At 41.2% G+C, this 16,722-nt stretch overlaps 1 protein-coding gene and 1 pseudogene across 1 annotated transcript; both read left to right on the top strand.

Annotated features, from left to right (window-relative positions):
- Positions 1–7,898: 7,898 nt before the first annotated feature.
- On the top strand, positions 7,899–11,707 carry LOC145487144 (uncharacterized). The gene is made up of 3 exons (XM_081465868.1): positions 7,899–9,142; positions 9,570–9,888; positions 10,377–11,707. Exons 1-3 carry the CDS (start codon positions 8,977–8,979, stop codon positions 10,636–10,638), a joined length of 747 nt encoding a protein of 248 aa, XP_081321994.1. The 5' UTR covers positions 7,899–8,976; the 3' UTR covers positions 10,639–11,707.
- A 1,130-nt stretch (positions 11,708–12,837) lies between these two features.
- Positions 12,838–15,993, top strand: LOC145488176 (uncharacterized; annotated as a pseudogene).
- The last annotated feature ends 729 nt before the right edge of the window (positions 15,994–16,722 follow it).

Consider the following 16,722-nt stretch of genomic DNA (forward strand, 5'->3'; position numbering starts at 1 on the left):
TCGGTTTTTTTCTTTACCGATTGAGAATGTTATAACACGTTACTGATCATCACAATTGCTCACGTCTCAACACGTCAGTAGTTAACAGGACAACGTAGAGCTAATGCATAGAGAGACTGTTAGTGGCAGTCAATTGTGACGTACTCTGGACCAATGAAGTCATCATAAACCTTACACAGCCAATCTAGGGAATGAAACACGAACGCGTCACTATTTTAAGGTCGAGATTAATTAGTCACGTGCACCCGCCCTTTACAGACGAAACGGGTTTCGTGGAAAATGACTGCAGCAAAATTCTGGGTGAGACTGCCCACTCAATAAACGACTGTTTTAACTATAAGACAAATCATGCCGCGTGTCAGCATAAATGCTCATTTACTCCGAAAATAAAACGGCGTTAAAGAAAAAAAAACTTATTTCTGTTTTGTTTTCTTTTTCTCGATTTCAGCATTCTTTTCTCAGGTAAGCAAAGCTACCACAAAATACTGTACTTAAAAATAAGTTTAAGAATAAGTTCAAGAATAAGAAACTTCATTCCTGGAAACTTAATTTTAGAAACTTCCGCTCCAGACTTTGGATCGCGAGACAGTCCCCGACAGAGAGTCAAGAACGTGACTGAGAACCCGTTCGTTCTGTAGTGGTTATATATGCGGTATTCCTTGTACTTTGAAAGAAAAAACGGGAGACAATTATCGGTATATATAATTAAGGGGATTTAGTCGTCATTGTCGCTAGCTGCTGTTAAAAATTCAGGATCGACCGACTCCGAGATGGGGGTTGGGTTGTGAGACGAAATGCGAGTATCTTATTTACTCTAAAAGGCGCCGTGGTGCTTATAAAAGAATTGAAATATTTTGACTTGTTGATGCGGCGTTTATTTGAGGGCGGCGCTAGTAATCGGGTACGGCTTCGTAAAGGATATTTGCTTTAGCTAGGAGCCTGGGCTGGACAGCTCTACATGATCCTTTCCAGGGTGGGCTGCGATAAATCCAGGTTTGTTACACTTTTAAGACATGCACAACTCGATTGGTATAATTATTTGTAAAAAAGCTTTGCCTAAAATTGCCATCACAGGCTCATTCATTTCCCTTATGACAAGGAATATTTCCCAAAACTGCGGTAATTTTTTACAAAATAGAACAACCATTGCACCCCCTCCCCCGAGATCCAATCTGCACCCCCACTATTTGTGGCTCGTTAAATGCTTAATACCTCGTGTAACAAACTTAAAGTACATTTTTCTCAAAAGTTTACTTTTGTACCGACTGACTTCGCGCCAACATTTCTACTTTGCAAGGTTTTTAAGTAGAATTCCCGAAACTTGGGCTGATCAAAGACCAATAGTGTCGTGATGTCATAAACCAAAACAATCGTAACATTTTAAGGTCTGTCACGTGACATGAGATGATTTGTCCACTGGGCGTGGTAAAAAATAAGGTTATTTCCAAATAACGCTGTAAAAAGCACTGAAAATAAGAGTTGACTGTCAAAACTTAGGTTCATATCACAGAACAAAACAGAAACTTACATGATATGCTTATTTGAAAGTCAAATCTTGTTTTGTAAAAGAGTAGGAAGTTTTGGCGTCAATACCATAAAACACTACTTCAAAAGGCTGTGGCTGGTTTCCATAGCAACCATTTTGAGTAAAACTCTAGAAATTTAATTTCTCTTCTTGAGTGCAACAGCACACAATTGATCTTTCTTCACCATATTCAAACAAACTTTTGGTCCATTTGAGGGTACGATACCACCTTAAATACCCGTACAGTTCTAACAGTGCCTGGCTGACTCATTATAGTGACAGATTTTATCCTCGTAGCTGCAGTAGCAGCAGCAAAACATCATGTGCAGCTGAAAACACAGACTCTGGTTTTAAGATCTTCAAGAAGTTGTCATAACTGAAGTTTTGAAGAGCTGAAGAACCAAAATCCTCAACCAAAGATTCAAGCAGAAACTGTGGAGTGGACTAGAGTTGTAAGGGTTTCTTTGTGCTATTATTAACGGAATAAAAGGCTTAAGTTAAACATCGGGAAAAATTTATTTAAATTGTTGTCAAGGGTTTGCTTTGTTTCCAATAAAAGAGTTGAGGTTGATGTTTTTTGTGGATCAATGCTTAACAGCTGCACCATGAAAGCATTTCGCTGGGAATGATTAAAACAAATCATATTTCAAAATTGTCTCTGAGTTAAATTTCTTTCTTCGGCCATTGTTAAGTGACTCTTTTCATCATAAAAAATGGAAATCATACGCGGATATTGGTCGAAAAAAAACACAAGTCTCAAGTGAAACTCGAACCGTCCTATTTCCCTTGGATTTGACCCAACTTTTCAGTCATTTTAACTCAGTTAACTCGAACTCGGATAACTAGAATTCACCGCTAACTCGAACTAAATTTCGTTTCCCTTGATAAAAATTTACCCCGATAACTCGAATTCTGGTTCATGTAAATCAGCACGGATGTCATCCATTAGCTTTTCTTGTCCTGTAATCGGTAAAAGCTAACACTGGAGCAATTTGATTTTAATTAGTGCAACCGACCGTTCACATATTTGAAAGTCATTTCCCGATCTTATGAGTCATACTGGATGCGGTGCCTTTAGCTGTCACTGTATACTGAAGTGTTGAAAAATCAGTAAACTATCAATTATTAACATGGCAAGTTGGATATTCAATCGACCCGGATAACTCGAACTGTTTTTCGTTTCCCTTTACAAGCGAAACGGGTTTCGTGGAAAATGACTGCGGCAAAATTCTGGATAAGACTCACTCAATAAACAATGATTTTAACCATAATACAAATCATGCCGTATTGTCAGCGTAAATGTTCATTTACTCCGAAAAAAAAAAAAACAACAAACGCGCGTTAAAAAAAAAATTATTATGTTTTTTTTATTTTTCAGCATTCTTTTCTCAGGCAAGCTAAGCTACCACAAAATACTGTACTTCATGTAGGCTTAAAAATAAGTTTAAGAATAACAAACTTAATTCCTGGAAACTTAATTTTAGAAAGTTCCGCTCCAGACTTTGGATCGCGACATTCCCCTACAGAGAGTCAAGAACGTAACTGAGAACCCATTCGTTCCGTAATGGTTATATATGCGTTTTTCCTTGTACTTTGACAGAAAAAAACGGGAGAAAATTATCGGTATAATTAAGGGGATTTAGTCGTCATTGTCACTAGTTGCTGTTTTAAAAAAGTTCAGGATCCATGATCGACTCCGAGATGAGGGCTGGGTTGTGAGACGAAATGCGAGCACCGTATTTACTCTAAAAAGCGCCGTGGTACTTATAAAAAATTGAAATATTTCGACTTGTTGATGCGGCGTCTATCCCGGGGTATCCAATCGATGAAATTGATAATCGATGACAATCGATATTAATCAATATCAATCGATATCAGTTAATCGATTGATATTGATAATCGATGACAATCGATGGCGAAGATTCGTGTGGTTATCGATTGGTATCGATTTTCAATAACAATCGATAGATAAACCGATATCGATTGGTTGCAGATCGAAGGAATCGGCGCATAAATATCCCATCTTTGTACGCAGAAATTGTAAACACATTTCAGTTTAATCCTTTGAACGTTAACAGGAGAACAAGACTCTCTTCTTTCTTCAACGCCCCGTCCACAGGTATCCATCTTCTTTTGACAACTCAAAAGTTTGCTCCCGTTCTTGCTTGGTTAACAACTTTATAAACGCGTGTCCGCGTTCTCCCCTCTTCTTGTCAGCAGTAAACACTTCACGGACGTTCACCTCAAAACGGCAAAGATGATAGCCTTTGGCGACACACCTTATATTCAGTAAAGCCTCTTCCCGGCCTTCTTGCGTAGACATGTATAATGAGACGGAAAGGCGATGACGGGCAAGTGGGTAATTCGAGTACACGTGCAATGGGGTATATTCTTTGCGTTGAGAAGACTGGGTCGGAATTATTTTAACAATTTCGTCCCCTGGGCTTACTAAAAATGGCGGATGATCGGACAGGTTCGAGGTTGCTGTGCCAATCGATAGTAATCGATGAACGGTTTTTGTGTGGTTATCGATTGGTCATTGATTGGCCGATACTAATCGATACCAATTAACTAATTTTATCAATTGATATCGATTGATCGATTGGGTTTTCGATCATCGATTTCCAATATTTCGGACAGGTTCGAGGTTCAAGTGCATATTCTCCTCAACCTCCTGATCAACAGGACTATGATACTGATTTGCATAATGGCGGGCTGGTCACGTTTCTCTCGCTCCCTAATAATCTATGTCTTAGTTGGTTTAATCGCTGTCCAGTTCTTCAATAATGCTTCCAAACTGCCTATGCATGATAGGCTACAGATTCTATCGACATCCCAGGACCTAAACCGACCTAAAATCGACTCTGCACCATCCGAAACGAAGTCAAGCTCCAAATCATCTTCTAAAATGGCGCCGACGTCGAAGCTAGTCCTTGCCGCGAAACTTCTGAATATCACACTAGCTGCAAACCTAGTACTCCTGGCTAACGACGTGTCTTCAAATCCAGGGCCTGCAACATCACTGCCTTTCGAAGCGAAAGGTCTCCGGGCATTTCACATCAACATCTGTAGTCTGAGGAATAAGATGGACGAGTTGCGGCTGTTTTGTGACAAGTTCAAACCTCACGTCCTGTCCCTTAATGAAACTTGGCTGGACGACTCTTTCTCGGATGTAGAGCTTTCTCTCCCTGGGTATCAGCTAATGAGAAGAGACAGAGACCACCACGGGGGTGGTATAGCTGTTTACATAGCAGATAATTTGAGTTTAAATCGCCTCGATACTCCCGCCGACAATATCGAAGCTCTTTGGTTTGAGTTATCACAACCGAACAGTAAAAAGATCCTGTTTGGGGCTATTTACAGACCACCAATCCTCGACGCTTCGACATTTACGGACAGCTTGGAGGAAATGTTAAATAACCACGTAAATGAAAGTCTCGAAACTGTTCTACTTGGTGATTTCAAATTTGATTATACTTCACCAAATGCGGCGACAAAAAATTTCCAGCGCATTGCAAATTTATTCAACTTGAAGCAGCTCATTACCGACCCTACCAGGATTACTCAAAATTCTAGAACTCTTATTGATTTATTTTTTACTTCAAAGCCTGAACTTTATGTATCTGGAGTATTACCGATCGGTTTTTCCGATCACTCGGCCATTTTTGGAATTAGGAAACTTCACAGAATTCCGCTTCCACCGCCAAGGATTGTTGAGGCCAGGAATTATAAACATTACGACCCCGCTTTGTTTTGCGAGGATCTAAACAGCATCCCATGGGATATCTTAGAACTTGACCAAACTCCTAATGATGCGTGGCAGTCATTCAAAGACCTATTTCTCACAGCGGCCGATGAACACGCGCCCGTTGTCACGCGCCGTGTCCGCGGAAGATCCGTGCCATGGCTAACGCCAGAAATAAAAGACCTCATGCACCAGCGTGATCATCAACACAAAAAAGCGATGTCAACAAACAAAGAGCTTCACTGGAGCAACTACAAAAGATTACGTAATGCTGTGAACACAAAAATGCGTAAAGAAAAATGTTGTTATTACTCCAGCCAGCTCTCAAATGATCAAAGCTCGAAAGAAATGTGGCGAACACTAAACAAGATCTTACCTAAACAAAAGAAATCTGCGTCCGGAGGATCAGAAACAATGTCGGCAACGAACTTTAACAAGTTCTTTTCATCAATTGCAAAGAATCTATGCAGCGTCTTCAAAGACCATACCTTGCCAAGAATTTTAGCCCCCAGAGTTAACAATGACTTTACTCTGCAAGAAGTTAGCGCCAGTTTCGTGCGCCATGAGCTGTCAAAGCTAAAATCATCCAAAGCTACCGGGCTTGACAAAATCCCCGCAAAACTCCTCAAAGACGCATCCTCTGTAATAGCCAAGCCAATCACTTATCTCATAAACCTCACAATTTCGTCTGGCGAAATCCCATCTCAGTGGAAGGAGGCTAAAGTAACTCCCATTTTTAAGGCAGGAAAAAAGGATGACGAGAACAACTATCGTCCGATTTCAGTTCTCCCCCTCGTTTCCAAGGTCATGGAACGTGCGGTCCAAGTTCAACTGTTAGCATTTTTTGAGGTTAACAAAGTTCTATCGGTATATCAATCCGGCTTCCGTAAGAAGCATTCTACCGAAACCGCGGTTGTCCACTTGGTTGATCATATATTAGAACACATGGACAAACAACAGTTGACTGGCGCTGCCTTTATTGACTTAAAAAAGGCTTTTGATCTTGTTGACCACAAATGTCTCCTTCACAAGCTAGAGCACTATGGAGTTAGAGGGCACAGTCTCGGCTGGTTCAGAAACTATCTCACCACCCGCTCGCAGCGAGTTCAATATGGAAAGGAGTTATCATCCAGCCTTCCTCTCGACTTCGGTGTTCCTCAGGGTTCCTTGTTGGGGCCTCTATTATTTGTGATACACATAAACGATTTGCCTCAATGTTTACTGCACTCGTCGATTAGCATGTATGCGGATGACACTGTTATCTATTATTCTGGATCTGAGGTTAGCAACATCAGGGAAAATTTACAAGAAGACCTCAACCGTGTTGAGCAGTGGTTGGTGAACAGTAAGCTAATACTAAACCAGAGCAAAACCAAAGGGTTACTCTTTGGAACAAGACAACTGCTGCAAACCACCTCAGACTTTGTCCTGCAGATTCAAAGCAAGGACATAGAGAGAGTGACGAAGTTCACTTACCTTGGGACTATGCTCGATGAACAGCTTCACTGGAAAGAGCATATAGACACTACTTGTAAAAAAGTTAATAAGCGTCTAGGACTTCTAGCACGCATACGATCTTGCCTCACTCTTAAAGCAGCGAAGTGTGTCTACAATACCCTTATTGAGCCAATCTTAAGTTATACTGACACTGCTTGGGGTGAACTGTCTGTTGGCTCCAGCAAAAGTCTGCAGCGGTTGCAAAACCGTGCTGCCCGTATCGTTCTCAAGCGTGACTCTTCTAGAGATACTTTTAATGTTTTAGGGTGGACTGACTTAGAAACGAACTGTAAAATCCACAAATGTGTTTTAGTTTTTAAATGTTTGCATAACTTAGTTCCTCAGTATTTAAGGAACTATTTCATTAGGAACTACAATGTACATGGTTACAACACTCGAAGGAAGGCTGACCTCCATCTACCCAAACCCAAACTTAGCCTTGGCAAACGTACTTTTAGATTTTCTGGCACAGCCCTTTTTAATTCACTACCTTGTAAAATCCAACAAGCTGTATCACTCTCCTCTTTTAAAAATCTTGTCAAAGCCCATTTTATTTATAGCACCTAATTTATGATATCTATTTTTTTCCCTACCAGTTCATGCTTGTAACTCGTTTCAATTTTTTAAACTCTTTTTATATAACTATTTCAACTACTAGACGTTAGTTTTTTTTTAACTCTATTTTTATAACTATTTTATACTATTAGACGTTTTATATTTTTAGAAATTGTATTTAGCAGGGATACCAGCCACCGTGCTGAATGGGCCACCCTGCATAAATAAAGTTTTACCTACCTACCTTTTACCTATCGATTGCATATCCCGGGGTCTATTTGAGTGTGGCGCTAGTAAGCGGGTACGGCTTCGTAATGGATATTTGCTTTAGCTGGGAGCCTGGGCTGGACAGTTCTACATGATCCTTTCCAGAGTGGGCTGTGATAAATCCAGGTTTGTTACACTGGTGCTGGTAGGCTATGGGACAAGGAGTGCGGGCACTGGGGATCCCTTTGGTTGATCGGTGTGGGTTGGGCCCTGAGAGTCCTTGGACCTGGGAAAAATTAACGGGCATGCATTCGTGAAATGATCAAAACTGCTACAGGACTTACAGTGGAGCAGTGGTGACAACGGCTGGAGAGTCGCTTTCTTGGGGACGAGCAAGTCGCAACGCGGACCAGTTTGCCTAGGTTACCTGTACGATAACAGGACACAGAGAGTTTCTGTTGCAATGCCCGGATAGTTTACGGTAAAGGTGCTGGAAGATGATTGTGGTGGGGCAGTCCCACCGCGAGTTGTCCGAGGTTTAAGGTCATTCCACTGAAATAGAACCTGCACTAAGACTTTTGTGAAACTTTGCCTATTGATTGTTTATATTATAGGAACTTAAATTTTGAAATAAAAATGAGGGATCCCCATGTTCGTTTAGGAGCAACAGCACCTTGTTTATACCCATGTAAATTCTTATAATAGCATCATGATTGTGGTCACGATTGCTTGCTAAATTCACGTTTCCGACGATTGCTTTTTGTTCTACACTGAGAATTGGTCCATATTTAATTTACACCGAGAAATTTATTACTCAATTCAAAAAAACAGAAAAAAAATGATAGGTCACCATACTCGTTTGCGAGAAAATGACGATTTACCTCTACGGCGAAGTCCAGCTGTAAAGAAAAAGCTGCCATTTTTTAATGCGCGCGCGCTAATCACGCGTGAAATTATGCGCAGTAGGGATGCGCAATGCAATACTGAGGAATAACCTTAAGCGTCGTAAGTGACCAAAGCAGAGAAGAACTTAGTTTGACGAGTAACAACTGAGACAGGGTAAGTAACGACGGGATTTTACTAAGCTTGGATTGACAGAGAGTTGAGGAAGGGCAAGGCATGCCACGATCACATGCAAGCATGAGTGGAAAACCACTGGGAGCCTTGTCATATGAGTTTTCAATCAGAAATAAATATTTACTGTAGTTAGACGTTGACCCCGATCTATTGCACGCTATAGTCATGAGTTAGCAGGAGTAGCTACGAGTCAATAATGTTTTTGAAGTGGAGCAGGAAACCTATTAAGTCACTATTAACTACAGTCTAAATAGTTAAACATCTCAGCTCTGAACCAACATCATTGTACTTGTAGTAAAGTCAGGCGGGATTCAATACTCAACGATCAGAGACGCCATACGAGAAAAGAGCCATTACCAAGTCGTTCAAAATGAATTTGGTTTTCGAGGTCGCTTTCATGGCAATCTATTTGGCGGTTGGCGTGCGTTCAGCGTCCGTTGCTTACAGCATTTCCAACGATAAACTGATGGTCAAGGGCACCGTTGACGTGAACTTGAACATTCCCATAGAAGAAGTTTGGGACGGCTTGTCTAAGAGTAAGAAAAAACTGAAAGATAATGATATTCTCAATAATCATGTTTTCGTCGCTTTAACATTGATTGGGAAGAAGCATTCAGCGTGCATTCAGCGCCCATTGCTTACAGCGTTTCCAATGATAAACTGACCTTGAACATTCCTATAGAAGACCTTTGGGACGGTTTGTCTAAGGGTAGGAAAAACTGATAGATAATGATATTCTCAATAATCATGTTTATATCGCTTTAACATTGATATGCAAGAGTACAATGTCTCCCTTAACTGTTAGAAACTTGTTCATTTCGTGAAAGCCAACTATCAAGAGATGAAAATAAAGAAATCCAGTGCAATTTCAAGTCAGTATTTTCATCTTCGTTGCACCCCCAGTCTTTACTGAAAACGCTGCCCGTGAAATAACTGAACATGATTCTGTTTTCACTCTCGAAGGTCACAGATATCCCATCATTAACAGTGGAGACACTATCGCTCTGCGCTCAGCCTACACTTCTGGCAGCTACTCGAAGTATTGGCTCATCTGTGGTACAGCTTACTGCTACTGGGAATCCTGCCCAGGCACTATCATGACCTCCTCAAAATGGACCTCCTGCTCAAAGCGAATGATGTTTACCATCACTGCCAAGGGAAAGACGGACGGAGAGGCAATCAACAGTGGTGATACAGTGTCACTCAGGTCCCACTATTATAGTGGTGGTAATAACCGATTCCATTGCACCGCTTCTTCCGACACCCTTTGTAGAGTATCATCGTAAGTAAATAACCCACTAGTGATTACCGAGAAAGACCATAGCAAAAAATGGCAGTAAGCGTTCGTTAGTAGTTTCAGATTGAAACCTTTAATGCTTCGTCTCTCGATCATGAGTTTTTTTTTTTTTACTATTTTGTTGTGACACGGTATAATTGCTTGTGGAGATCGGTTTTCAGAGGGCGCACAATATTTCAAGAGTGATTACTATTATTATACCGAAACAGAGCTGTAGCTGAAAACTAAGCGATGAATCACTCCTGAAGTCTGGAACTATCTTATTAGAATAATACGTACGTGGCATACAAATAAACGGTAGGGCTTAGGGTAGGGTAGAGACAACATTTACAATGATTGTTAACAATACGTTAGAAAGGATAAAAATAGTGACAAACAATTACTGAGGGCTAAGATTACATCGTTTACTTATATGTAGGAAATAAAATTATTTAAAATGTACTGGTATAGATTTTAGATCGGTTTGTTTGTAGAGTCACCAGTTCAATGACAGGAGATAACTGGCTGACCTATTCGTATGTTACTTTCGAGATCTACTCCAAGAACGCTGATGATGCGAGCCCTGTGCAATATGGTGACGTGGTGGGCCTCAAATACCCGTACAGTTCCAACAGTGCCTGGCTGACTCATTATGGTGACAGATTTTATCCTCGCAGCTGCAGTAGCAGCAGCAAAACATCATGTGCTGCTGCAAACACTCACACCGGTTTTAAGGTCTTCAAGAAGTTGTCATAACTGAAGTTTTGAAGAGCTGAAGAACCAAAATCCTCAACCAAAGATTCAAGCAGAAACTGTAGAGTGGACTAGAGTTGTAAGGGTTTCTTTGTGCTATTATTAACGGAATAAAAGGCTTAAGTTAGACATCGGGAAAAATTCATTTAAATTGTTGTCAAGGGTTTGCTTTGTTTCCAATACAAGAGTTGAGGTCGATGTTTCTTGTGGATCAATGCTTAACAGCTGCACCATGAAAGCATTTCGCTGAGAATGATTAATACAAATCATATTTCAAAATTGTCTCTGAGTTAAATTTCTTTCTTCGGCCATTGTTAAGTGACTCTTTTCATCATAAAAAATGGAAACCATACGCGGATATTGGTCGAAAAAAACACAAGTCTTAAGTGAAACTCGAACTCCCCCGGTAACTCGAACCGTCCTATTTCCCTTGGATTTGACCCTACTTTTCAGTCATTTTAACTCGGTTAACTCGAACTCGGATAACTAGAATTCACCGCTAACTCGAACTAAATGTCGTTTCCCTTGATAAAAATTTACCCCGATAACTCGAATTCTGGTTCATGTAAATCAGCACGGATGTCATCCATTAGCTTTTCTTGTCCTGTAATCGGTAAAAGCTAACACTGGAGCAATTTGATTTTAATTAGTGCAACCGACCGTTCACATATTTGAAAGTCATTTCCCGATCTTATGAGTCATACTGGATGCGGTGCCTTTAGCTGTCACTGTATACTGAAGTGTTGAAAAATCAGTAAACTATCAATTATTAACATGGCAAGTTGGATATTCAATCGACCCGGATAACTCGAACTGTTTTTCGTTTCCCTTTACAAGCGAAACGGGTTTCGTGGAAAATGACTGCGGCAAAATTCTGGATAAGACTCACTCAATAAACAATGATTTTAACCATAATACAAATCATGCCGTATTGTCAGCGTAAATGCTCATTTACTTCAAAAAAAAAAAAAATCGCGAGTTAAAAAAAAAATTATTATGCTTTTTTTCGTTTTCAGCATTCTTTTCTCAGGCAAGCTAAGCTACCACAAAATACTGTACTTCATGTAGGCTTAAAAATAAGTTTAAGAATAATAAACTTAATTCCTGGAAACTTAATTTTAGAAAGTTCCGCTCCAGACTTTGGATCGCGACATTCCCCTACAGAGAGTCAAGAACGTAACTGAGAACCCATTCGGTCTGTAGTGGTTATATATGCGCTTTTCCTTGCACTTTGACAGAAAAAAACGGGAGACAATTATCGGTATAACTAAGGGGATTTAGTCGTCATTGTCACTAGTTGCTGTTTTAAAAAGGTTCAGGATCGACCGACTCCGAGATGAGGGCTGGGTTGTGAGACGAAATGCGAGCACCGCATTTACTCTAAAAAGCGCCGTGGTACTTATAAAAAATTGAAATATTTCGACTTGTTGATGCGGCGTCTATCCCGGGGTATCCAATCGATGAAATTGATAATCGATGACAATCGATATTAATCAATATCAATCGATATCAGTTAATCGATTGATATTGATAATCGATGACCAATCGATGGCGAAGATTCGTGTGGTTATCGATTGGTATCGATTTTCAATAACAATCGATAGATAAACCGATATCGATTGGTATCGATTGGTTGCAGATCGAAGGAATCGGCGCATAAATATCCCATCTTTGTACGCAGTAATTGTGAACATTTTAGTTTAATCCTTTGAACGTTAACAGGAGAACAAGACTCTCCTCTTTCTTCAACGCCCCGTCCACAGGTATCCGTCTTCTTTTGACAACTCAAAAGTTTGCTCCCGTTCTTGGTTGGTTAACAACTTTATAAACGCGTGTCCGCGTTCTCCCCTCTTCTTGTCAGCAGTAAACACTTCACGGTCGTTCACCTCAAAACGGCAAAGATGATAGCCTTTGGCGACGCACCTTATATTCAGTAAAGCCTCTTCCCGGACTTCTTGCGTAGACATATATAATGACACGGAAAGGCGATGACGGGCAAGTGGGTAATTGGAGTACACGTGACACGGGGTATATTCTTTGCGTTGAGAAGACTGGGTCGAAATTATTTTAACAATTTCGTCCGCTAGGCTTCCTAAAAATGGCGGATGATCGAACAGGTTCGAGGTTGCTGTGCCAATCGATAGCAACCGATAAATGGTTTTTGTGTGGTTATGAATCGATTGATCATCGATTGACCGATACCAATTAACTAATTTTATCAATTGATATCGATTGATCGATTGGTTTTTCGATCATCGATTTCCATCGACTGCATACCCCGGGGTTTATTTGAGGGCGGCGCTAGTAATCGGGTACGGCTTCGTAATGGATATTTGCTTTAGCTGGAAGCCTTGGCTGGACAGTTCTGCATGATACTTCCCAGAGTGGACTGCGATAAATCCAGGTTTGTTACACTGGTGCTGGTAGGCTATGGGACAAGGAGTGCGGGCACTGGGGATCCCTTTGTTGATCGGTGTGAGTTGGGCCTTGAGAGTCCTTGGACCTGGGAGAAATTAAAGGGCATGCATTCGTGAAATGATCAAAACTACTACAGGACTTACAACGGATGGACTTTGGTAGGCCTGTGAACGTGTCTAAATAAAGCTGGAAATCTTGTTCTCCCCAATTCGTCCACACTCGTCCTCAAACTCATTAGGTCTTTAATGGAGCTAGACTCGTTTCTTAGCCACTACAGGCTTCCCTCGTTTCCCCGCCATCCTCTCAAACAGCCAGATAGCATCCATCGCGAATGGTGAGTACGTGGACATGGCTGTCCTCTTTCCTTTTCCTCGTTACTACGCGCGTGATCTGAAAACGGGAACAAGACTTTGGCAGCCTGGTAATTGCAGCATTGCAAGATAACACTCTCGCTAGAGGATCGTGCATTGGGATTCGCCAGCTTGGCGTCGACATCAGAGACGATCATCGCCGAGAGCTGGTGTGGAGCAGTGGTGACAACGGCTGGAGAGTCGCTTTCTTGGGGACGAGCAAGTCGCAACGCGGACCAGTTTGGCTAGGTTACCTGTACGATAACAGGACACAGAGAGTTTCTGTTGCAATGCCCGGATAGTTTACGGTAAAGGTGCTGGAAGATGATTGTGGTGGGGCAGTCCCACCGCGAGTTGTCCGAGGTTTAAGCGTTGTAAGCGACCAAAGCAGAGAACAACTTAGCTTGACGAGCAATTCACAACTGAGAAAGGGTAAGAAGCGACGGGATTTTACTAAGCTTGGATTGATAGAGAGTTGAGGAGGGGCAGGGCATGCCACGATCACATGCAAGCATGAGTGAAAAACCACTGGGAGCTTTGTCATACGAGTTTCCATAGAGAAGCAAATATTTACTTTAGTTAGACGTTGACCCCGACCTATTGCACACTATAGTCATGAGTTAGCAGGACTAACTACGAGCCAATAATGCTTTTGAAGTGGAGCAGAGAACCTATTGAGTCACTATTGACTACAATCCAGATACTTAAACATCTCAGCTCTGAACCAACATCATTGTACTTGTAGTGAAGTCAGACGGGATTCAATACTCAACGTTCAGAGACGCCATACGACAAAAGAGCCATTCATCCAAGTCGTTCAAAATGAATTTCGTTTTCGTGGTCGCTTTCATGGCAATCTATTTGGCGGTTGGCGTGCATTCAGCGCTCATTGCTCACAGCGTTTCCAATGATAAACTGACGTTGAACATTCCTGTAGAAGACCTTTGGGACGGTTTGTCTAAGGGTAGGAAAAACTGATAGATAATGATATTCTCAATAATCATGTTTATATCGCTTTAACATTGATAGGCAAGAGTACAATGTCTCCCTCAACTGTTAGGAACTTGTTCATTTCGTGAAAGCCAGCTATCAAGACATTAAAATAAAAAATTAAATCCAGTACAATTTCAAGTCAGTATTTTCATCTTCGTTGCATCCCCTGCCTTTACTGAAAACGCTGCCCGTGAAAACTGCACATGATTCTGTTTTCACTCTCGAAGGTCAGAGATATTCCATCATTAACAGTGGAGACACTATCGCTCTGCGGTGGGCCTTCACTTCTGGAAGCTACGCGAAATATTGGTTGGACTGTTATACATCTTACTGCTACTGGGTAACCTGCCCAGGTTCTATCATCACCTCCTCAGGATGGAGACAACATTTGCAATGACTGTTAACAATACGTTAAAAAGGATAAAAATAGTAACAAATAATTCCTAAGCTAAGATTACATCGTTTATTTATGTGTAGGAAATAAAATTACTTTAAATGTACTGGTCTTGATTTTGGACTCGCGTTGTATTTGTAGCGTCACCAGTTCCATGACAGGGGGCGCCTGGCTGAGCTATTCGTACGCCACCTTTGAGATCTACTCCAAGAACGCTGATGATGGGACTCCTGTGCAATATGGTGACGTGCTTGGCTTCAAATTCCCGTACAGTTCTAACCGCGCCTGGCTGACTTACAATGGTAACAACGGCCACAGATTTTATCCCCGTAGCTGCAGCAGCAGCAGCAGCAGCAAAACATCATGCGCAACTGAAAACTCAAACACTGGATTTAAGATCTTCAAGAACTTGGCATGAAGGAATAAGTTTTTAATGCTGAAGGTCCAAAATCCTCAACCAAACACTCAAGTATAAACGGTAGTATTGTAGATTCATTTGCGCTATCATTAACAGAGTAAAAGGCTCAACTTAAGTATTGGGAAAATTCCCCCGGGGGAGAACTCCCACTCCCACGGACGGGGTTGCTCGTCGTACATTTTAGTGGTTAAAAAAACAGCTTAGGTACCTCTTAGGGTACCAAAACCGCCTTAGCCTCCAAAGGTCCACAGCGGGAGTTTTTCCGATACCTTTTAGGGTATTGACCCGGAAAAACTAATATGACAGGAGAAATGTGTTGTTTTAAAATTGGTACCTCTTAGGGGTGAAAAAATTTCAGGCCGCGCCCACAAAACAGGATCTTGGTATCTCTTTGGGAATCTTTTCAAAATTTCCGACAAGCGTTCCCGTCCTCTTTATACATTGTATGGAAGGTCGTCCCTGGGGGGAAGTTAAATTGTTGCCAAGGGTCTGCCTTCTTTCTAATAAAAGAGTTGAGGAATTGAAAAATGTGTGATGCTCATCAGCTGCACCGTTAAAGCATTTCACAGTGAACGATCGGAACAAATCACGTTTTAGAAATGTCTCTGAGGTAAATTTTACCCTCAGACACAGTTAAGCGGCTCTTTTTATGATCAAAGTAGAGAAATTGTACGCACAAAATAGTTAAAAAGGACACGAGTCGTAAGTGAAAATGGGCAAACACAGAATACTGAAAAGAAATATGTTGGCTGTCAATCGGTTATTTCGATTCCGGTCTTTGAAAGTTCAAGAGACTCATGGTTCAAACATCGAAATTGACATTTTTTTGTATTTAAAACAAACAAACAAACAAAAAAAAACAACTTCTGGTTACTGAAAAAATTTAATCTGTTCCTTTATTCCAGCAGAAATATCTAACCTTCTACTTCCTAGCAAATTTCCCTGTCAAAAAAATGTCTCAGCTAGTAGACACCAACTAAGTTAGGTTCCAGGGTCATGTATATCCACACTTTCGTCTGATGGGGGAGAAAGGAAGGATTTGGGGGGAGGGCTGGGTGTGATTACAAGGCCATATCTTTACTCTCAGTGCTGGAGCAAAGGGATGCCGCATCGTGTCAACGCAAAGCTCATTTACTCCGAAAAAAAGACGCGTGATAAAAAAACCTGCGTTGTATTTGTGTTTTTTTTTTCCTCGATTTCAACAGTCTTGTCTCAGCCAAACAAAGCTATCAAACAATACTGCCCTTCACGAGTTCAAGAATAAGAAGCTAAATTCCTGGATGAGACTTCCGCTTCAGACTTTGGATTGCGAGACAGTCCCCGACAGAGCGTCAAATACGCGACTGAGAGCACGTTCGTTCTGTTGTGATTATTTCAAATAAGTCAAGAAATAGAAAACATGTTCCGTGTTTCTATCGAGCTTTAGTATAAATCTGCTAGCGTCCTATCACGAATGGAGTTCTCTGATTGGCTACGCTACAAACTGGTAGCCGCTTCTTTACGTTTTCCAAGTG

The sequence above is a fragment of the Orbicella franksi genome, chromosome 5 (genome assembly GCF_964199315.1).
Source record: "Orbicella franksi chromosome 5, jaOrbFran1.1, whole genome shotgun sequence".
Classification (NCBI taxonomy): domain Eukaryota; kingdom Metazoa; phylum Cnidaria; class Anthozoa; order Scleractinia; family Merulinidae; genus Orbicella; species Orbicella franksi.